The following is a 24,621-nucleotide window of genomic DNA, read 5'->3' as shown; positions in this document are numbered from 1 at the left end:
TGGTCTGGCCACACAGTAATCAGATACATATATCAGATAGATATATTCTTTTGTTGTATTTCTGAAAATAGCTGGTCAACAAGTGTTTGCTGTATTAAACCACACTTGCTGTTACCAAGGTAACCACAGGTGTCGCCAAATCAACCAGGACTGAAATCTTAAGGATTACAACTTTAAACCAAACAATTTGTAAGTGTGCGTTTATACATCCACATGCTGGCACAATATTATCCCAGACCACCTCAGTCATGTTAGTCATGTATTTTATATATCTTCCCTGTAGCAGACATAGGCAGACAGAGAAAATGGAAATGTCTAAGTCTTTTAAAAGCCTTATTGACTTTTTTTAAACATGTTGATTTATGCATATTGGATTGTGGTGATTTTGTTTTCTCTCACAGTGGACACATGTGTCACACATAAACCAGGCCATCTTGTAGGTTTTCCTGCTGATTTTAAACTGTAATGTCATCTATCATCACAAAGACATTAAGAATAAAATAAATTAAATAAAAACAAATTAAAACAAAATAATATCTAATAATAAAAAGTGTGAAAGAATAATATTTGATTGGTATTGTAAGAAAAGGTTAGGCGGAAAGGTTAAGGTCAACAGTTATCTAATAGGTCTGCTGGCAGAGAAGAGTTTCTGTGGCGTCAGTGGGAATAGGAGAGAAAAGAGGCATGGGAAATGATTAAAGAACGACTGGGAACCATCGTCGACATTCTTCTCAAAGCAGACAGCAAAGTACTCTGTGAAGAGGGAGGAAGAGGACGGCTGTTTCTGAAGCTTACAAGCAGATAATAATAATTTAAAATGGCAAAAGGACATTTTAGCATTTGTTTTTGCAGTGACAGTTTATTTAAAGTTCGACTTTTAAATATAAAAATGCTTAACATAGCAAAAAGGAAAATATTTAGTGTGTACTGTGTGTTTTCACTGCTCTGTTTACTACCAAGTAAGCTCAAAAAAACAGCAGCAAAATTTATTTGTTTATAATCCAAATGGATGTTTGTCCAATATGTTCTGGTAGTTTTACAGCCATGACAGTTTTAGTGTTCCCAAGTACTATACACTACACAGGTACTAGATATTGTGACAATAAAAATTCAGTAATTACATGTCACTTTGTAGACACTAAAGTTAGACATATATCAGGCTAATACTGGCCTTTTACTAAAGATAAGACATTGACTGTTTGTCAGCATTGCATAGATAACACAAAAGCAAGCTACAAAAGTACGTTGCCAGTTAGTTTAGCACACACATTATCATGTTACTGTAAATACGCTCTATAGTCTCTATAGATCTACTTAAAGACCAACTTGACACCAGCTGAAAATCGTGTTTTTTCTGGCCTCCAGTTGCTGAAGTTCTCACCTTTCTCACATTTTTCGACAAATAATAAATTTATGCCATCAGCATAATTTGAAATATGCTATAATCACATACAATACCTGCATATAGTAACTTTTAAATTAGTCAAAATTTTTAACAAATAGTCTTAGACAACGATTTTGTGAAAATCTACCATTAACCATAATTCATTCTGTGCTTTTCTGCCCTCTGCAGGGGAAATAAGAGCTACATCTCTTTCTTTTTGAAGACCCTATTTGGAGCTTCAGTTTTAACCAACCTTATGGTAGCTGTGAAAACATAGTTACAATGCAGTGGATAATTATCATAGACACAGTGGGGATGTTCACTTTTAAACTATTAATTGTTTCCTCTTCCAAACGATTTTGTATTTTTTAGTAAAACCTAAGTATTAAGTGTTCCTTTATGGGTTAAGAAGATTCTCCTGCTTTTTAAGGTAAATAAAACCTCTAAAAACCCAGTGCGATGTCTGAAAAAGTACAGTACATTTTGTCAAAGCTGAAAACAGGGCTGTTTTTCTTAGCTCTTGAAAAGTTGACATTTGGAGATACATGGTTTTCACTTGACAGCGACGAAATGTTACTTCCATTTGGACCTTCAGTGTTGATGAGTGTGGAAGAAAAGAAAAGAATACCACAGTGACCAGAGTCATTTTGAGAGAAAAAAACGAAATACTGCGGTTTAAATTCCCCATTCACTCCAACATGTTTTTCAGTGTTAACCAGTTTAGCGTTCCACTGAGAGAATGAGAGTAATGTGTCTTTCCACCAGTGTGTCTTTGGTCAAACCGTAAATTAACTCAAATTTGCCCTCAATCCCAGTACAAATGGAAACCCTAATCTAGCATGAAGTGGCAGAAAGTCTTTACTGTGGAGGAATTTAGTAATCTGTCCTTGTGTGTGAAGGCTGTAGGACCTCATGAGCAAGGGACTACTAGAAAACACACACACACAAGCAAACACACACTTGAATGGAAGTCCGGGTGGATTCCTTCTGGTAAGTCCCCGTGATTAGCTAGTTGTTATCAGACCATTCACTACAATGACCACACACACGCACACACACACAGTCCCACATGGAGGTATGTCCAGGGTGAGGAGGCGACATGAGAAGTATAAACATAAATGTTCTGTAACTTCTGCTCCTCTGTCTTGTGTGTTTTCTGTACGGTGAGTGTGTTTATTGTCCAAACACAGCTCTGTCTCACTGTCTGTCTGTCACACAGTTGTGGATGAGATTCCCAACAGCCACCAGGGGAGGGATCAGTATTAGACAACACCACCCTGAAATACTGAGGTAGAAATTCAGGGAAACAGGGATCTGGATTACAAATTAACATGGAATAATAAAAATATAACCCTATAACCATTAAACAAAGCAATCTTGGGCAGCACTACTTTTCCTACTAAACATACAGTACATAAATTTGCTGATTGTAACAAGGTGTGTATGATGCATGTGTGTTTAGATTTGACTGAGTTATGACTCAGGGAAGACGTGGTGTTACGTTTGTGGAAAATTGTTTGTCAGTAAATTGTGTCAATTTCTGTTCAGAGCACATTCTCTGTGCATACCGTATTTGTATCTGTCTACACCTCTAGTATCGATAGTATCCTGGGTTTGTACTACATAGTCTCTACATAAGCATTCTTCAACTTGAGTAACTAAGTAGTCTGAAAAAGGATAGCGGCAGTTTCTCTTTGGAACCACAACAACAAACCTCTGCCAGCAACAGCAGTCCCTACTGCCTCGAGGAAGATTAGACGTTTATTGAGTTTAATTGAATTGTCATGCAGAAATCCTTAAATAGACCCTCATGCAAAATGATTTTTTTTGTCATCTATTGCTCTTTACGAGATGAAACAAAACCCTGCTTATCCCAGGGGATCTCACCCTGGACAGCATTATGTGAGAACTACATGCAACGTCTTTATAGGGATGAAGGTCAAAACCACATTAACTCAGTTATAAACAAATGTATGCTTACATTTAGCATCATTAAATAAATACTTTCTTCAACATCTGGGAGTGTTTTGGGATTCAGTTTCATCCTGCAGTTTAAGACTGATTCACTTTTAAATTCACATGTACAGTTTGACCAAAACACTAATATACCGCTGAGTAATGATGTTGTTTATACTTCTTATCACCGCAAATTAATTCCCATTCAGTTGAGATACAGGTCACTTTGCTGGACTTACATATTTGGTAGTGTTCATAAGCATGTTAAATCTTATCTGTGAGGCCGAAGCAGATGTTTTGACGACACATATCAGATGATATATGACATACACACATTAAATATATTAGTGTAATGCACAGCCCACATCTTTCCTCAAAAGCTATTTTTTCCCTCTATAACGGAACATTCCCAGATTTAAAAAAAGGGAGCTTTCCCCACAAGTTAAATCAAATTTTATAACATCAGTTTCATGAAGAAACTGCAGGGCTAACGCTTTGTCCAGAGATAGTTTAGTGGTTAACTCACACCAGAGCTTTCCCTCCTGTGTCTCCTCTAATTTGTCTTGCTTTCTGCTTTTTCACTGTCCAAGAGAGAAAAAAAGGAAAAGGTGAGAGGGATTTCTCATGTGCACTTTGGTAATTTTCCATCATTTTGTTTTGTCTGAGGGCAGTTAAACGTTTTGTGAGGCTGTGTTAGCCTTGTCATTTATGATCAAAATAAAAACTTGTAGGGAACAGTGAAGCCTCCTGCACGATCAGAAGGAAACGACTCGTGGTATTTTACTAATTTCTCATGGGAATCTTCAAATATGTTTGTTTTTATTCTGAGACTATAAGCAGCAACTAAACCTGAACTGAACTGCAGGGGTGGCAACAGCAGAGCTGATGTACACTGAAATTTTAAGCTCTGTTTGTTTAAGAAGACATGAAACCCCATTTTTGACACTATTTATAGCCTGCCTTTTTTTGCATTACCTCTTTTCCTAGTTTTCATTGTGACTGAGTGGCAGAGTCCGCCATTCCTGCACTGGATTTAAATTACCTTCACTCACACATGGGATTCACAGGAAATGATGCAGCATGTAATCCAGCCTTACTCTCATTGATTGTATTAAGTTACTGCTAATGCAAATCCAACATATCCTATTGCTGCACACAATAAAAATGTAGTTACAAAACAGGACATGGTCATTTTGATCATTATTTGACAGTAGATCATTTTTAAATAATGGAGGGAATAATACAACAAGAAGGAGACAAGAAAGCACATCTGCACACTTCCATCCCCTCAGAAAGGTAACCAAGTTTACTGTCTGCTGTTGTGTGGAAAATTACTCCGTGTGCAGCATGAAATCAGATCTCAGTTGCAATTTTTATTGACTGACTTCCTTATTAATACAATGAGAGTTTGTTTGGCTGTGCTGTAAACAGATAAGCCAGCTGCTCTTCTGTTGTACTTTTGACAAAGTAGCTGCTCAGGGACTGTTTGCTGTTGTATTAATACTCACTTGTGGTTACCACGGTAACCACAGGTGTCGCCAAATCAACCAGGACTGAAATCTTAAAGACTGCAATTTAAAAAACAGCAAATGGAGAGATATAAAGATATGACACTGATTTAAATAAGACATAACAAAGGCTTAATTTTTTTGTTCTGATTGTGCAAATGAATCAAAGAAATGAAATGACTTTGAAGTAACAAATTATTTTATCTGACAATTTTGGAATAATATATTCCTAAAACAATATCCATTTGATTCCCCTGGGAAAAAAAACTGTGGCTGGATCAACACAAACCTCCATCATCAGGATGTCACACATCCGAAAACAGAGAAGTAAGCTATTCAAATTAACTGTACTTTCAATGCCATCCAATAACTATTAAATACGTTTAAAGCATTAATTAATTAATCAATTTCAATCCACTAACTCGAGATCTTTCAGTGGAAACGTGCCTGAGTTCCTGAGAAGCAGCTCTCAGAAAAAAAGGTAAGTTAAAAACAGCCCAGCACAGGTCATGTTTTCAACTTACTGTTCATAACTGCATCTGGCGCCTGTATGCTGCCAAATTTGCTGTTATCTGTCAGTTAGTTTGATCTATGGCTGAATTCCAGTCCGACAAATTGAAACCGTAGATCAAAACACACATCAAAAAGCTACATGCTCAGGAAAAGATCGTGAGAAAGGAAGAAAGTTGGACTCCTTGATCTGATTCTTAGAGGGATTTTAGGTCTTTTGGGGAAAGAGGGAATTTAACTGACAGCAGGCATTTCAGATGAGGTTTTTGAAACTATATTTATGGTTTTATTTATTGTTTAGGCAGTTATTTGTGTGTGTTGGCTGTTTCCTCTACTCCCGGCTGTGTGGTGTCAACAGTTTCTACTGCTTCAGGCTGCTGATTGTTTTCTGATGGTCAAACTCCCCTTTTTCCCTGTAAATTTACAGCTCTTGCTATGATATGTGGATATTTGACAAACAAAACTTATAAAACTTTAAGGATGCTTTTCCCCCAAGGCCTCATTAAAACCCTGACCCTAAAATGTCTTTATAAGACCATTATAAAAGGTAAACACTGCAGTCATGACTGATGCATATATTTGTTTTTTAATGAGGACCAAATGTGTTATAATTGTATTAAAGCTGCATTCAGTACCGGTCCTTGTTTAGGATTCAAGTATATTTAAATATAGAAGCTGAAATGATCATGCCAAGAAATAATCCCTATGTACATATTGTACATAGGGATGCAGCAGCTTTATCTCATCAATCTTTGCTTGCATGTCTTTTGTGAGAGTAAATATCTCAGGTACAATCCTGTTGTTGCTGTCAAAAACCGTGACAAGTCATACTTTGCACCCTTTCATATTTCCACTCGGCACACCACTCAAGTTGCAGAAATTCCCTGTCTCCTTCTCAGTTACAAAACAACATTGCTGTCCCGTACAACAGACACAGAGTCACTTGTGTAAAAACATCATCTGATCTGTAACGTGACCTTAAGAGAGATTGACACAAGATAGAAGAGAGGTTTGTGTTCCTTTAATTTTGTGCTGATATCTTTCGGGAACATTAAATAATCAAATTTCATTCTTATCTCCTCGCTTTGGGAGCAGAAGTACTGAGGAGGGAGCGCTGATGAAGAGGGAAGATAAGGCATGTTTTCTCACATGAACACTGAGGAGCAGGGCCGATGTTACTGGAGGAGCTAGCTTTGCTAACAAAGTACTGATTTCCACCTGTGAGACCATACTGCAGGTTTCACATGTGTTAGCCCATTAATTACAAACTGTGAATACTTAACATTACTATGACCGTTTACCAAAGCAAACAGGCCTATACTTGTGTCCACACACACACATAAATAGAACAGAATGAAGCATTACTTGGACATCTCCAGCACTCGAGGGAAATGCATTGTGGATTCATTGTGATACCCTGGTATCTGGGCCAGTAAGGCTTCAGTGTTTCCAGAACGACAAATATGTTGGGCAGATCAACTGGGAGTCGAAGGATGCGACTTGGGATCTAGTTAATTATAATTTAGGAGCACCTGAACTGTGTTGACACGCAATCCTAAAAATGCCCTAAACACAGAAACAGGAAGCAGAAGTGCAACCACTCTTCTATGATATATGAGCTCTTCCCATGGTAAACAAAAAGACATTTTTACCAGGTATCACCCTGCCATATATCACAGTAGCTTGATTTGTTTTTGTTTTGACATGTGAGATTGTGGATGTCACACAGGACACTCCTTATTACTAATACATTACAGGCTTTTAGAGAGCCAGATATTTTGCTTCTACTTCTTTCTACACACTGCTATAAACAATGTCTTTAAACAATTAAACATTCCTCCCTGAAATTTCTTTTGCTGCTGGTAAACTCATAAGATACCTGCTGCTCTCATCCACCTCATTTCGGAGGCAGACGTTTCTTTCCAAAAAACCTCAAGTCATTCCAAAATGGAAGAGTCTCTCTTCTCTCTTGCTTGAGACCAAACCGAATGAAAACATCGAGAGGACAGAAAGTGATAGAAGATGATGAGGGTCTGGAGTCCAAATTCATTCCTCCTCTAACATCAAACATGTTCTGAGACACCCGAGACGCTCAACTGGAGTGTCTCTGCTTCTCAGAAGATTACGAATATTGACCACACAGTGACGAACGTACACATATGTTGAAGTCTATGCTCGAGGATCACTTACTACTGCATTCAGAAGTTGTAGCACAAATGTGTCTTTGAAAAGAAACTTCAACACTGACCAACTGAACCACAAACTGCATACTTTAGCATCAATCCGCACTGGTGTCCTGCAGCCCCCTTTTTGAGCATGATCTGGGTTTCTAGGACAGAAAGTCGTCTGCGTTTTATGTTTGGTTTTCTGCTATTTTGCTGTGGATGATACAGCAGCAGCCATTCTGAACGAAGAAATCTATTCATGCAATGACCTGACACCATCTCCCAACAGATCTTAAAAGAAATACATTCAGCACAGTCTTGATTAATATATAACGTGTCATTTTTATTAGCATCATACTGGCAAGTGTTTGATGTTCTGATTTGATCAGTCTGGGTAAATAGAGTGTTATTTCCTCTAAATCTGGACCTCCGTAATTTATTGGAAATCCATGTATGAGTGTCTAGAGACAATCTTTCAGTTATGTCATACTATGCTGAAAGACTGGTATGTTTAAATCAAAAGAAAATACTAATTAGAATCTTACAAAATGAGAACAAAAATGGGAATATTATTTTAAAGTGTTTAAATCCTACTCTACAGGGCTATGCAGTTCACTGGAATGAGATCAGTTTATTTAATGTGGTCATTTTACCCATATCACGCAGCTTCAGTGCCGTCTCTCTGCGTCTGTGCACTGGCTTTAAGAAAACAAAGAAAATCCCTTCCTTTCTCCAAACAGAGCTTGTTTTATTAGAGAAGAATGAAAATTATTTCATAAGACTGAGTTTTGGACCTTATCTCTCCCACCCCATTGAAGTTAAACCAAGCTACTTCCTGCTCATAGATGGACGACCTGATAGAGAGGCGCTGCTTCTATTTTAGACTCTGTATGTGTGTGTGTGTGTGTGTGTGTGTGTATCAAAGATGATTTCACTTGCCTCTTATTTGCATTTTTTAACATTACATCCTTTTTGTTGGATGCAATCCTGCCCAATCATTAAGCCTAACTTTATCTTGTGACTCATAGTAAATTATTAATGAAAATGATACAGTGAATATAATGCAGCAGCATTTCTCAACCTCTTCTGGCCTTTTCTTTTAGCGACCCATGTTTTTGTGATCCCAGCAATTAGAGAGTTGTCAAGTTATTGTGTAAATTTGAGTACAGCTCTAAAGAAAATTATTATATATTTCAAACCTGCTTACTATAATTTTATTGAAATAAAGCAAGTGTATGTGTATATTTCATCACCTGGACTATTTTCCAAAGTTTACCATTGATGGTAAGACTGATTTTCTACTAGAAAATAAACTTGATTTGAAGAAACTTGCTTGATTAACCTATGTCATTGAACATCATGTGGGCTTTATTTGTTTGTCACGACTATTGGTGCATTCAAGGATGCCCAGATTTTCCCCGAAAGTTTCAGAGGTGGCTACTGTATTTTTCTGTTCTGCTCCATTCATTTGCTGTGGTGAGCTAAATTGGATGCATTAAGCTGCTGCTGTTACTTATCACTTCCTGTATGTGCTTCACAATAAATTCATTGGAATGGGAAGACAGTGGTAGACCTTTACTGTGAAACCAAGAACTTAATCAATTTAGTTTTTATAAAATTACATATTCTGCATATTTTTTGTCAGGAACTAGTTTTGAAGCAATGCACGATAAAGGAGAGCTGTTAATGTTAATGTTTGAGCAGCTGGAGTAAAAAACAGTGCTACGGAGGAGCTAGTGTTAGTTTAGCAGGTGAATGATGATCCCAGTGAGTTCTATGCAGCGAGGGAGCATCATACAGACTTTAAATTTGAGGGGGAAAAAGCACTGGTGTCCGATCGGTACAAATCCAAATATCTGATGTTGAAGCGTTCTTGCAGACATCTGCAGTTTTTAAACCAGTCCTTGCTTACTTGATAACAAAAAAATGTTGCTACAAATGTTCCCTTATGTTCATTCATTAATGATATGAACAGAAACCGCTGGCTGCAAGAAAAAAAGAAAAACCCTTAGAAAATGGACAGCAATTGTTAAGTTTACATCATTTATAGTTAATGGGCAGAAACGTATTTTTTTTTTGAAGGTTTAAATGGAAGTCTAGACGTGTGTGTGTGTATAGCCATTGTGTCTTCACCATGAAGCTTCTCCAGCTGAGATTCAGTCAGTCAGTCTTGCCCATTGATTCAGAAATCCCATCGCTATATCAATCTATACCTGAGAGTGAAAGTTGTTTGTATTTAATAAAACTCAATTAACATAAAATAAAGTGATCAACATGCAGCCTAGCCTGGAGTTTTATCTGGCTGCACCAGTAGTGCTGGCCCGAGCTCTAAGCACTGCAGAACTAGGCCTACTGGCTGATCACTATTGTGCACCTCAGACAAAAAACATGCTATCTATCTTTCTGTCAATCAAACAAACACAATCACACTCACACAGCCTTGTCAGTCACTATAACTTAAGTATGAAAAACACGACTATTCAGGTTCAATCTTTTGGCAAAAGCAGAAACAGTTAGAAGCTGTCTGCAGCCCAAATCCATCTGGAAAGCAGCAGAAGAACATCAGTACTGATGGATTATGGCAGATCTGACAGCGGATGAGACGCCTCGTTTCAAGCTGCCCGTCATCTTCCATTGTGCCGTCTTAGGATGCATCCACACTCTCTACAGACGGGTTGCCTGCCACTAATTTCTGATGGCATCCATATTTATCCAAGTTTCTGCAGGTCAGTGTTTCTGAAAAATTCTCGTGGCCACAGCGAAGAAAGAGTTTGTCACATGAACTTTGGATTTTGCTTCTTCTGACAGTCCTCATTTTCCTATAAATAAAGAATCGAAAGAGGAAGGAAGTTAACATTTATTTGTGTCATTTATAATGATCTAATGATTTATAAGATCCGCTTATAATATTCCTAAATTAATTTTTATTTGGTTTGTTCGTTTTTTAACTCATTTAGTAAATGTTTTTGCTGTAGTATTTCTTCATTGCATAATTTCTTGGTGCATGTGCTTCTTAAAAAAGTCTGAATTTTGCAGCCAGATCATGTACTAATTGTTGCCAATCAAATGTCAATGCAGAGCAATGTCACTAAGGAAAAATATCTTCGTCCTGTCAAAATTTCCAGGCATGCACCACAGCTTTCAGATGTACTGCACTTATCCTGTGCAATTTTTCCACCTTACAATGTATTTTCAATTTTGCCCCCAATTACAGAAACTTTTCCACAGGTGAGGAAAAAAAAAAACGGAAGGAAAAAAGCCATTTGTCACGTATTGGAAAACGCCAGGTACATAGTACACACTCTTTTAGCTGAGTGGAGCATGATAGAATAAAAGCTAATAAATAAAAAAAACATTTACAGATGCTGTAAATCTGACTTCCCCTTTTAAACACAGGGATATTAAAGGCTCCAAATCTGCAAAATCTAAATTTAGAAAGCAGCCAGTTTTTAAAACTGAGTCTGTGAATACTTTCAAATCTCAACAGCCATAACTTAATAAATGAGATTTCATTATGCTATATATTGAGTTAACCATCATCTGGAAACACCACCGTCTATTCTGGAAAAAAAAGGCTGAAGAATGATGGATGAGGCAATTTGCTCTTTACATTTCAGATGTTGTAATAGTCACTGTTTTCATTTTTGATTTAAACATGTGGACATGTGTAATTCTGTCTTATCTATCAAGTACATTAAGAGTGAAATCTGTTTGTGACCCAATTGGATGACTAACCCTTGAATCATTTTCTCCTATTGGCTTGTTGTTGCTAAGGAAACAAATAGTAGAAAAACACTCAAGACATTTCAAAAACTCTTTAAATGTCTGGCTCATTGAAGAGCTTACAGCAGACAGAAAATCGTAGAAAGGCAGGAGAGAATCTGGAAAGGAAAGTAAATAAGTGCTCTTTCTCTCCTCAGTGGCTTTGTGCATGATCACAGAGTGGAGCAGCTCAGTGACCAACAGCAGAGGGCTGAGGCTAAACTGAGCTGTGTGAATATGTGTGAAGGAGTGAAAAGCTGGCTGTTGCTAAAACACACCATCAAATTTTCCTGAATAAATACAGTACACACAAAAAACAGGAGAATATCAGCTACACAGTGAGTGTATGCTGATGTTGAGGCAGCGTAATGAAGGATGTATGACACTTGCTAATCAGATTTGTGAGGAGAGGTGACCCTGTTTGGCCTCAGCTGCAGTCTAACTACATTAAATTAACTCCCTTTTCGTGAGAACAAGACTAAGAGTCTACAGCCATGCTAGCAGCTCTGTGAGGCTGTATTTTAGTGGCGCTTTGAGCTAAATGCTAATGTCAGCCTGCTAATGACCCTCTCAGAAATCATCCTCATCCTCTCTTCCTGTCTTTCTTAAATCCTTGTTTTCCTAACTATGTGTCCTTATGTCAGGATTTTTATTACCGCTGTGGCCCCTCAGATTGAGTTTCTATCACTCTTTTTCAGAACAATTTCTTCCCTGCCATTTATCTAACTGTACATTTTACAACCCATAAAACACTTACAGCAACAGGCTACCAGATCTCTCCAACACACACACATACACACAGACAGATTACAGTTGATCAAGCAATGAGGGGCAGTAAAGTCATATTTAATGTTTGGCATGCAGGGAGAGGCTTCTGAAGCTCTAACTAAGAACACAATGTTCAAACAGGTTCCTATAAAACAACTGAACTGAATTGGACTAAATTATATCTTCATTGCACCTTTGGGGGAAATTTACTCTGCAGACAGAGTTTAAAGTAAAAACATATGATCAGAACAATGAAATGAACAAACAAATCCTAAGAATGCCTGAACCTCATCCCCAAATTTAATATCAGCTCTGCACAATGCACAGTCTGCCAGCGGCAGATTTAGACTGAGCCGTTATATTGTCTGTATGAGACATGTGTCCATTAGTTTTCTCTCTTTTGAGCAGACGGAGAAATGTAAAGTATGTGATTCACCTGAAGCTAAAATAAGGTCAGTAGGTAAAGATTGACAGAGTCTTCTGGCATTGCAACACCACTGAAACTCATTTGTTCTGTTGTAAAGTTGAACATACACTATATAATGACATATGGGAGTCTGACACAAGTCTACTGTTTCCTTCTATATATGCACACACACACACACACACACACACACACACACACACACACACACACACACAAACACCTCAAATACACACAGTTTATCTCTGCAACTCTTTGAACATCAGCTATTCTGTTTCCAGCAGCTTTCTGACCCCAAGGTTCACAACATCAGCAACAAAAACAACAGGAATGAACATGTGATTCACACCCACTACAGGAAAATCCCAAAACACAAGGGATTATGGGCAGCAGAAGATCGATGCTAACATGTGATTAGCAGCAGGTGCTCATGCTTGGAAAGTTAAGCAGAAATAAAATGAATCATCAGATTTGTTTCGTCCCATTCGTAGCTAAAATGTCCAGCCTTGCAGGACGACAAGTTAACAAAGAGAGTTCAATCACAATGTTTCCACATACTGAAATGAAGTTAGGATTTATTTTCCTGCTCAGTGTTGTTTTTAGCAGTATCTCTCTGACAGTAAGCTGAAGTGAAGTCCTGTAGGATTCTGTGAAATCAATTCAAAGTAATCTGCTTGTGACAGAGTGTTGCACATCTTCATGTTTGCTTCCTTATCAACTTCCATGTGTTTCTTATTTTTCATATTTCTTAATTGTTTTTCATCAATGCATGAACGTGTACTAGAAATTTCTTGGCATTCTGCCTGCTAGATATTTTACATTTTTTGTGCACAAATGAAGATTTTAGCCTAAAGAATTTTCAAGCAAACTGGCCAATCAAAAAGTTAGATGGCTGAATGACCAACAAATTGACAGACTAACTTCGCTATCTAACGCATCTCGATGGATCTAAATGAGAATTTAGGAAGCACAATAGATTTATATCACTACAGTCAAACACAGCAAATGTAGCCAGCCTGGGAACCAGACAAATCTGCAAGCTCATGCTTTATTTGCTCTGGCAGATGTGTCTGGTACCCCTCTCATTCAGACAGATTTCCAGCTGACCTGGATCTGGTCGGGCCAATCACAACCATTTATCTAATGTGGGTTTGATATGATGACTGTACAGAGGAGTGTGACCTTATTGGCCGTTTGACATTTTCGTAAACAACCAAGAAGGCTGCCGCTGATATGGAACTATTTCTGTTGAATCATGTCAGTATTAAACAAACTGGATGGTATATTTCCTCTAAAAGAAGAACAAACAATTGCACTTAAAGCTTTTGTTGATAAGAAAGACGTGTTTGCTGTACTTCCAACAGGATTTGGTAAGTTTAACGACTGCTACATCCAGCATACCAGGACCCTGAAACTCAAGCAGCTAAATGGAATTCAGCCATCATTAATATTATCACTTACACATGTACTTTTCCTAGTCAGATTGTCTTCTGTGAAAAAGGCATATTGTAAATGTGTGTGTAATCCTTTACTGTACTATGCTACCAAGTTTTTGATAGCCCAAACAGTTAGTAGTTGAACAAACACTTTTTTCTTTATTTTACTGACATTCTGTATTTACAGAATTGCCAGGACATTAATAGCTGGCACACAATGTAACTAGACCTTTGAGCGGGATAATATTATTTTAAACTCTTGTTTAAAGGCTGACTAAATGTGCAGCTGAGTCTGAGTTTTCAGTCAGTGAAACAACACCCAGAAGTTCTTCCGTGCCCAAATTCATTTTTAAAGAAAGAAAACAAAGCAAGTCTTTTGTCTCTCACAGACTACCTTAAATTAATTTCAAAGAGCTGATTTGCCCAGGTGGGTCCATACTATGGTCCAACTTGTCACCAAGGAAACTACGTTTCTATTACAGAGGAGAGCAGTTCCAGAGACAGATGGAGAGACTGTTCATTAAGAAGAGTTTCATTTAGAATCACATGAGTTCAGATGTCCAAACCGAATCTAAAACTGAGGAGACTGAGGAGACTGAAGAGATGCGACAGCAGCTGAAGTCCTCAACCCAGAGAGGAACAGGAAGCAATCGGTCATATGGGGTTTGGTGTTTTTATTATGTTGCTTATTTTTTATTATTTAGATGTGAGTTTTTCATGTTTTTCTGTCCTACTTTCTTTCCTTTCTTTATCTTCTTATTCTAGTAAACAAACAAACAACATTAAGAAAGGCTGGGATGCCCTGGTGAGCCAGTGGCCAGACACATAATCTCTATCTTTCTCTGTTCACTCTTTACTCTCATTTTAAGGCTAAATGCCAGAGAAATCTTTTGAAAAAATCTTTCAATCAGAATTGTTTTTAAGATAATCATAAAAATCAACTTGGTAAAAAGAGAGAGAAAGAAAAAGATGGCAAGTACAACATTTCACGCCAATGTTCAAGAAAAAAGAAACTGAAGCTAAACTCTTCTGGGTAAGAAAAAGACAGAGAGAACAGTGAGATGCAGAGAGGAGCAGCTGGAGGATTTTAGGTTTCAATCAAACAATAATAAATCATGCAAGTCTCATAATAAATAACAGACTGGGGTGTTTACACTTCTCCGGCCTGTCTGTCTAAATTCAGTGTCTGTGGTCAACAAAACATGCTCCTTTTCACCAGTTACCTGCTTCTCATTCATACAGGTACATACCTTCACACCTGCAGAATCAGAATCAGAAATACGTTATTGATCCCTGAGGGGAAACTCTTTTTTATTTTTATTTTTTTCCAGAATAAGCTACGGCAACAGGCAACATGCACATTGGCGCATGCGCACTAGTTACAGAAAGCCCCAGTCTGAGCAGGAGAGGTGTTAATAATCAAGGTTAATGCTGTTTTTTTAATAATCTTGACATTGCTTGGCTCTGGCCAAACAAGGTCGCACTCTCGTGATGATGTGAAATATAAACCATGTGAGAGCGACAGGTGATCATTCATAATCATTTGTATTGACAAACTGCATAGTACTCCTCCTAACTAGTAAATTGATCCTGTGTGTGCCCCTTTAATATAACCTACTAATCGTTCACATTGTGTCTGATACCTTTCTGGTTTCATTATTTTAGTGTTTCAGCAGCTATTTCACGTTGCATTTTTGAACTAATACATCATTTGTCTTCTTCCGTGCTGAATCCTTCTGCATAGACCTAATTTCCCTACATGGAGCTGAATGTTTTATCTTATCTTAATAATCAAAACACAGAAACATTCAGGATGGAAAAACAGCACTGATTGAGCATGGCGGCAGGGCCTTGAGCCAAAGAGTCATCTTACTCGTCTTCCACATGACCCTCATTCCAGAGAGATTTCAAATTCTGATGTTTTCAAATCACTAAACAGCTGTTCTTTACTCTGGCAGTGACTGCCAGATAGTTGAATCACACTGATTGTACACAGCTGATAACAGTGGCTGTTGCTTGGCTGTATTTAACATTCAACAGGACTTGTGATTTCCATGCAAAGCTGAAGGTGAACTCAGGATGGATCACACTGAACCTGATTAACTGTTACAGGAAGAGTTGGACATTCTGAGTTGTAGCTTGTTATTTTTCTCACCGGACACTTGATACTTACAGGAGAACAAGTTTTCATAATAGCACTTTTCCCTGAGATGTTTAACTACACGCTACTTTATTATATAGACATTTTTTTTAATAAGCACTGAAATGTACCTGTTTACCTGTACAGGTTTGCCTGTAAAAGCTAGACAGCTAACTTGTCATCTGGGGTCTGATTTGTGCACATTAAGACCGTATCAACCTCTTATATTACACCTTTCACTCTTGTTTGACTCACTCCCATACTATTTTTTTTGGTCAAGCTCAGACATTCAGCCCACACTGTTTTAGGTACTGATGTCAGCTGCTCTGAAGGAGGTAAGATGTCAGAGCTGAGAGAATCACAGAGAAACTACAGAGGACCAGAGGAGAAGTGAGATTAAACTAAAAATTCATTGTTTCAGATGATTTGGTTACTACTGTAGAAAAAGCAAACGCAAAGCATTTAGAGTCTTGACTTTTAACCTCCTACATTGTGCTGCTGCGTTTTTTGTCTAATACTAAAGTTTTTGTCTTGAGTCTGGTCAATGTCAATATTAGCTTAAAGGACAGCTACATTACTTAGCATGAAACACCTTTTAACCTTATCAAAACATTATCCTAGAGTCCAGGAAGTAAAATTAAAAACATTTTTGTCCACTAATAACCCCCTCAAGACTGTCCGTTCCTGTTTCTTCACCCGGTGTCTCCATCCAGAACACTGGGTAACTGGGGCAATAGCTGCGCGCATCATCTTCATTTTAACAAGTCTGGTCAAAGTGATCCGCATTTTTAATTACAATAGAGGCAGATGTGTGGCTGTGATCACTAACATGATGTGACAGAGACTTTGGGGGTTCAATTTTACAGTGGTGTTTCCAGAAACAAAAGATTTAAAAAATCGTAATTTAACATAAGCATGTCCAACAACAATAAGTTTCCTCTGAAGAAAACTCCCGACAGGATTCCCAAACTGTCAGAGAGCCCTGTGTTTAAACAGGATGAAAGCACAAATCCCACCACATATCCAAGTGCACCACAGGTGCGCCAGGTTGTGGTCACGATTACCAAAAGTGCATTTGGCATGGCCCCAACGCACTGGATAGCATACACTTGACGGCGATCTGCACCGCGCCACCAGGCTAACAAAAATAACTAATGCTAATTTCTGTCAAATGTAATTTGTGGCAAATATGCAATGCACTTGTCTCTAATGATATAATTAAAGGTGCAATTAGGTGTTCTGTTTTTAATACAGGGGTATCACATCTTTACAGTCTGGAGTGTTTCACCTCAAAAAGAATCGTCTAGTTGAATCAACTAAAGCTAAACATTAATACGACATAATACCACCTCCTGCACATAACAGTAGCCAAGTTTGCTATTGAGTGAAAAAACAACCCTTGACCACCAGTTTGTCCACTTGTCAGCTTTGTGTAAATGTGGACAAACAGTGAACAAAGACTAAAATACTGTTAAGTTGTAAAGTATCTTCTGACTGGAGCAACACAAGGACCCAATGGACGGAGCGACTGTATTTACTCAACAGCTTTAACCTGTTTCAGATGGTCTAGATATCTTTCTACTTTCTCTACTAGTGGGCACAACACAAGGTCTTTTTTATAACAAACAAGTGCCTACTATCCACTGCTGGGGCTTTGAGTGTCTACAGTGTGTGTGTGTGTGTTTGTCTATCTGTTGTTAGGACCACTCAGGAAAACGGCCTCAGGATGTTCATAGTGGAAAAAGATCACACAATTTTTTTGTTTCTTCCATGAACACATTTTGTTAGCAGAGCAGGAATGTGTATTGAACCATAAGCCAAAACACAATACATTTTTTATTGAAAAACCTGCAAATAATGTACTTATTTATCAATGAGAAGACGTCAAAGATTAATTTTTTGATTCAAGAATTTTACTGCTACAAATTAAAACTGGCCTAAAACTGGGGGGAACTGGAGAGGAAGCAGCTGAAGGAGCTGTCATCTTTTAGGACCATACTGGTGGTTTTGCATTTTTTTCTCATTGATTCAAATCCTGTACACTCAACATTACAGCTGATTCTTCACTGTAGGCAGTAACTGTTTGAATTAAAAACATGACCAACGCTACAATATTATCTTATAACTAATGCACAAATTATTGGTTGAAGCAAGATCCCCTTTTAATCCATGTATTCCAAAAATATGGCAAACTCCAAGTGAAAATCCTCCTCTGCCACAATACTGCCTGAAAATGACCAAGAAACTATGTTATTTATCTGTGGCCAGGTTTCAGCAGAAACTGGAAGACTATTGCTGACCGCAGAATAAAGTGGACGACTGTTTTATAAGGTGCAGCAAGCTGAAGGCTGTCTTTGGAAGACGAAAAACTGTGGTCTAACCACCACAGATTTCTGGTGAAGAAATAAATCAATGGCTGATTAAAAGCGAGGAAATCATTCTAAAAACAAACTTTTAAGAACGGCCCACAGCAATGTACAAGTATAAAATGTACTTATAGGCCTAAAACATACAAAACAAGTCTGGCTTTTATCAGGTCCAAGTTTTACAACCTGACCGATTTGCTGCATGCGTGCACACAAGCACATACACAGAAATGAATAAAAGACAGAAGACACTTTTCTGTGATTTTAAAAACTACACTACAGAGAAACACCCACATGAACACATGCACCATCCGCCCACAGACTGTGCCTAAATGCCTAGACAAAATAATCGAGAGGATTCCTCAAGTAATTTCAGTTTCCAGTATCCTGCCGGCTGTAACCTGATTGTCTGAGTCTGTTTTCTGTCCAAGACAGATTTTAAGAGCGGGCATCAGATTGGAGTTAACACTGTTTGCCTTTCTGTTTCCTACACACAAAGACAGAAAGCCCAAAAAATGCACACAGACACCATGGAAACACACTAGAGCGGAGATACAGTATAAGGTCAGCATGTTTCTGTTCTACAAACTACAGACACACACGCACTTGCATACATATAGCAACATAGAATGACGAGATAACTAATTGCTTACAAGAAATTACTTTGTGCTAATTAACAGGCAATACAAAAGAACAGAATGATGCATATTTAGAATTAAAGTGTGTGTTTGCATGTATACTATGTGTGTATGTACTGTATGTGTGTTTTGTTTTGTTTTTTTAACCTTTATTCAGGGAAGTTTCACTGAGAGGAAGCCTCTCTTTTGCTGGAACGCCCTGATCAAATTCACACCTGGAAGCTGCCCAGTACAACCACAGTCTGATCTGCTGGCCACTGAGCAATGTCGTGTGCACGAGCATATGATTTTAAGACAATATCAGAGGGTCTCACTCACATGCCTGTGCTTGTACATATTTGGTATAAAGTAATTTGTCAGCTGTCTGTGTGTATGCGTATGTGATAGCCTCTGTTTCTCTGTGGCGGTGAAGTACTTATGTTAAAGTTAAACAGTGCAGACACAAGCAGGTCACCTCCTCCATCATCCCCACTCGAAGGAGCTGAGAGCACAAACACAGACGTCAACTAAATCACCACCATTAGCGTCAACAGAAACCCTGCTGTAAAAAAAAACACTGTTGGACTATTATTGTGATATCATACATAATCATTCAATTAAAGATTCCGATCTGTAAAAAAAGACAAATTTGGAAAAATTCAATCCATCCCTCCTGAAGTCCATTACTGTTTCAACACCCCAGATGACTCGAAGCTCCATGCTCCATGAACAAATGACTCATATCTTTAACAGTAAAATGAGGTTTACTTTCAAGCAAAGCATTTTGTAAGAGTAGGTGTCAGTTTTTTACTGAGGGCTTTATAAAGGCAATAAATACAAAGGCAATAAAGTTTAAAGTCAGTGATAATACAGGGGAAAGTACTTTATAGTGTAAAAAAAGGTTCAGTCATTAAAAACAGCTTTTGTGTCAGCATTTAGACCAAATGGAATACTACATTTAACGTCAATGTGAACCTGCTAATGTTTACCAGGTAATGTTTACCATGTTCACCATGTTAGCTTAGCATGTTATCATGCTAGCATTTGCTAATTAGCACTGAACACAGAGTACAGCTACTGTGAGGCTAATGGGAATGCCAATATTTTTGCAAGTGATAAACCAAAGTATTGGATAAATAGATGATGATGGTGCTAGGAGAAAAGTCAGGGGACCACCAAAGGGAACACAATTAATGTACGTACAAAATTTCATGGCAGTTCATTCTGTATTTGTTGAGATATTTCAGTCAGGACCAAAGTGGTGGACCGACAGTATTACAGACATTGCTATTGCTAGAGCTACACTGCTAGCGTGATACCTGCATTGACATTGCAAATGCATACTACCACCTAAATATATATTTGAATATTTATCAACACAACAAAAGCCTTAATAAAATATGATTAAGATTGTAGAATTAAGTTAGCTAAATTGCACACCAAATTAAATACCTCATTCAAACAAGACAATCTTCATAATCTGACCAGCTCTCACTCTCAGTCCCTCGGATCGTAACGTTGCTGCTGCTGGTTTGTTAATCATACCTGCTACATGCTGTTGTTACGGTCTGTGTTGGCTTTTTTCTTCATCCACATCCCCAGCTTCTACTGTTCCAGTCCCTTATTACTGTACATGGCTTATACGTTGAAGGAAGTTCAAAAATTAAGTACATCTATGTACACAAAACATACTGCATGTGTACCGAAATCAGGACTAAAGCCTGAATTTTATCTTTAAAGTGTAGTTTAGATCATATTTCCTGATGGGAGATGATAGAAAGAAAAGCATATATCCACAAGACTTCATAGCCACAATACAAGTACACACTCTGCTCCAAAACTGACTGATTCAACTATTAAATTCATTTTACCTGAGTCTGACTCCAGGACAGCTTTCTTTTTTTCTGGTGAAATGTTCTATCTGCAGAACAACACAGCTGCTTTGACCAAGAACATTTATTTCTAGAGAAGTCACAGCATGTTCACATCTGTTATTTACACATTAGGGTATGACATGAAATTAAATGAAAAATGATGTCTTAATTCAAATAAGATAATGGTTGCACGTGATATTTTGTCTTGCTGCTGGTGTTGATGTACCGTCAATCTATGATCTACAGGATCTAAGGATGACTGAAACTATTTTTTTATTTTTATTATTATCTCTTAAAAAAGACAGTAATCTAATCTAACCTAATCTATGCAGTCAATCAGTAATTTACACAGTATGTGACCTTGTGCTGATCTTTAAATGCAGTGTCTTTGTTACGTCGTCCATTAGACTTTTGCTGTTCAACAGAGCAACGGTGCAATGCAGCAGGTCAAATAGACAAAGGAACAAATAAGAGTCCAATCTATCATCCTTTTCTCAATTTTACAGTGAAGTGCACCCAAGACATACGAATACAAAGAAAACAGATAGCCCACTGGCACTCAGTCGACACTGTTAGGAAAGTGACGCATATCCGTCTCTCTTTGCAAGAAGAGACAAATGAACCTGGTTTCCTGCTTGAGGCCTTGATATCTTCTTTGATGGACTTTTAACAGAGGACAGCAGGACAACACACACACATACACACTCTCTTAGACCCATTTACACCCCTTTACTCACACATATATTTACTGTCCTTCACAACAGAATTAAGGTAGTCACATTCGTCATCAGTCCAACAAAATTGCCATGCACTCATGGTGAAAAAGGACGTGATCAAATATCAGCTGTAGATAATACACATTTTGTGGTTGGAGTGTAATATGGCACAACACTGTTTCTACCGGCCAACCATGCAAATTCCCTGGTCAAAGTTTAAAAAAGATTAATTTGACGTATGAGTCTGCCAAATCCAACTGTAATTCGTCAGTAACATTTGCTTGATTGTATTGAATAAAAGACTGAGAAAAGAAAAGTTTCACAGAAACTGGTGCAAATGTGACTGTGCCTTTACCATGTGTTTACCTCAGTGCCATAGACGTCCCGTTGACTGAAGCAGCCGAGCACGCTCTGTGGGTGTGTCCACAGGTGAAGCTCCCCTGCCGTGCGTACCGCTCATCCCCACAGCAGAGAATCACCAGAAACGCCCTCCGAAACGCCCGGTTCAGAAATGCGTACAGGAAGGGGTTCAACCCTGAGTTAATGTACCCAAGCCACAGCCAGGCTGTCCATAGCTGCCAGGGCACTGAGTAATCGATGAAGGGGTCCACCACATTGGTGATGAAGAACGGCGCCCAGCATAGACAGAAACAACCCATTATAACCGCCAGCGTCTTTGCTGCCTTAGTCTCAACGCGCATGCGGCTATTCGCTATGGGAGCCTGCTCTGAGGAGCCCGTTGTTGACCTAAGGCGGTAGTGCTCCGATGGATCTGAGGAAGTAGAGGACCTCACAGTGATCACCGGAGTCGTCCCGGTGACGGGAGCGGAGCCGGCCCGCTGTAGTGTCTCGATCTGCCGCACGTGGGTCATGGCCGTGACGTAGATGCGCTGGTAGGCCAGGACCATGAGGGCTAACGGGACGTAGAAGGCCACCGCAGAGCAGATCAGGGCGTACGGCCGGTTAACCAGAAACACACAGCTTGTGTCGTTGGAGCCTCCTGCCAAGGCTCGCCTCTCCTCAATCTGGAAAGGAGAGGAGACACAGACACAAAAATAACAAACATGCAGAAGAAGCAGTACATAATCTGTGACATCAATTGACCTACACTGGTGATCAGTGGGAACTTTATAGGTATCAAAAAACACACCAAGGTCAGAATTAGACATAAAGCTTTTCAATGCAACTTGTGTGCAACTGAATTTCATCACTATGAATCACTTTGGGAAATACGTTTTCTGTCCCAGAAAGTAAGTCATGCCTGTGCGTTGGAGGGCTGGAGCCAGGAGGCGATTAGCCTACCATAAAGCCTGGAAGCAAGGTGAAACAGCTAGCCCAGCTCAAAAAGTTCAAACTTTTCTGTTTGTGTATGTATTAAACAAACAAGATATGTGTTAATTAGTAAGCTTTAGAGGTGTTAGTAGAAGTGTTTTAAGCTAGGCTAAAGAAAGATGTAAAGTGCTAAATACCGTAATAATATACTGTATATATAATTGTGCTTTGTAATTTCCTTCTATACAAAAAATAGGTTTGGCCTATTTGGCCATCTGCCCATATCTTTGTCCTCAATTGAAAATATGAGGAGGTCAGAGTAAATTGAAAATCCTGCAGGTAGAGAAGTGCCTCAAGCTGAAAAGTGAATTTTATCTCATCCCCCTGTGTAGTAGTTGGGCTGATGAACTACCCTCTGAGAGCTGCATGGTCATAATTTGGCCATTTTGTGTAATGGGGCAGTAAGATCCTAACCTACAAGCATTTAAAAGGTATCACATAAAACACATAAAGTACATCTGGTTTCAAAGCTAAGAGAGAGCAAAGACTTTCAAATAATCATGCCACCAGGAGTGTAGAGCCTCATTCCTTCTTTTGTGAAAATCGTGCCAAGACAGTTCAAACCACTTACTTGTGTCACAATTATTCAATCAGTTCTTATGGCTTTGTGACAGCTGGAGTGAGAAGAAGTTTCAGTTTCAAACAATTCCTTTTTGGGGCAGAACAGGAGTGCAATGGAAATGTTCTGAATTTTTGAGACAAAGACGAGTGACCAAAGAAGAGACAAACGTACACACAACATGTAAAAAAATAAACTAAAACCTGGCCTAAATGTGCAAACATAAGTCATTTCAAGTCCTATGCAATTTTGTCTGTGGCATATGACTTCAAGACACCCAGCCAGCTTTTAAAAACAGAAGATTGTTGTTTGGATGCTGCCTGACTGAAAGAAAAGAGCCGCGTATTTCATTAACTCTGGCTGAATAAATTCATCTATCCCCGTCTGCCTCTGGGAGTCCTGCAGTTCAATTCAAGGCAGCTCTGAAAAAACCTCACGCCAAAACATATCCAAACCAGCAGAAAATGCTTGTTGAAGTGCTGTTTTTGCTCGCAGCAAGAGAGCCTCCACTGGGACTGGAATTGTTTTGTGATCACTGCATTACCTTGTCATTGTTCAAGGGATTGGAAATGTTATTAGAAACAGAGAATATTAGGTTGGAAAGGTTTATGCTGCATTTCTCCTCACAGAAAGAACATCTTTCTCTTTAGGCGTTTGAGGGAGGTATATAAACTCTTCAGTGTGATACTTTGTTAAAATATACAGTATGTTTTGTTGATGCAGGATTGTAATACAATTTTTAATAATAATAATGATAATAATAATGTAACCAGCAGTTGTTTTAGAGCTCATTACTGTGTCACCTCTCACCCCCTTCTTGATTTTTGATCATAGCTATTGAGGACTCACAATATCCTCGATGCCAATGGCGTTCCAGCTTTGCATGATGGGTAGGAAGGAGATGAATGTGGGGATGAGCCAGCAGCCGCTGAGCATCACTGCCACTCGGACCGGGGTCATCTTGTGTCTGTAGACCAGCGGCTGGCAGCAGATAGCGTAATACCTGGAATAATAAACACAAGTGAACTGTAAACACGAAATATCTTATACAGAATGTATTTGGATGACCCACCCAAATAAGTGCTCCCACCCAAGATTACATTT

At 38.6% G+C, this 24,621-nt stretch overlaps 1 protein-coding gene across 5 annotated transcripts in view; it reads right to left on the bottom strand.

Moving 5' to 3' along the window:
* si:dkey-247m21.3 (5-hydroxytryptamine receptor 4) overlaps positions 1–24,621 on the bottom strand; it is a 55,773-nt gene that overhangs the window by 3,945 nt on the left and 27,207 nt on the right. For 2 of the 5 annotated variants that reach the window (XM_044174557.1, XM_044174558.1), the window contains exons 6-8: positions 24,367–24,520; positions 21,993–22,651; positions 637–10,342 (exon numbers count right to left, since the gene is read on the bottom strand). In XM_044174557.1, the coding sequence (XP_044030492.1) occupies positions 10,168–10,342; positions 21,993–22,651; positions 24,367–24,520 (988 nt within the window). In that variant the 3' untranslated portion in view covers positions 637–10,167. Of the gene's footprint in view, positions 1–635; positions 10,343–21,981; positions 22,652–24,366; positions 24,521–24,621 lie in introns of those variants that run through there. The other 3 variants (XM_044174559.1, XM_044174561.1, XM_044174560.1) reach the window with 3 other exon arrangements.

The sequence above is a fragment of the Siniperca chuatsi genome, linkage group LG18 (genome assembly GCF_020085105.1).
Source record: "Siniperca chuatsi isolate FFG_IHB_CAS linkage group LG18, ASM2008510v1, whole genome shotgun sequence".
NCBI classification, from domain to species: domain Eukaryota; kingdom Metazoa; phylum Chordata; class Actinopteri; order Centrarchiformes; family Sinipercidae; genus Siniperca; species Siniperca chuatsi.
Note: the sequence above shows the minus strand (reverse complement) of the source record. Positions and strands in the feature narration are given on the sequence as shown.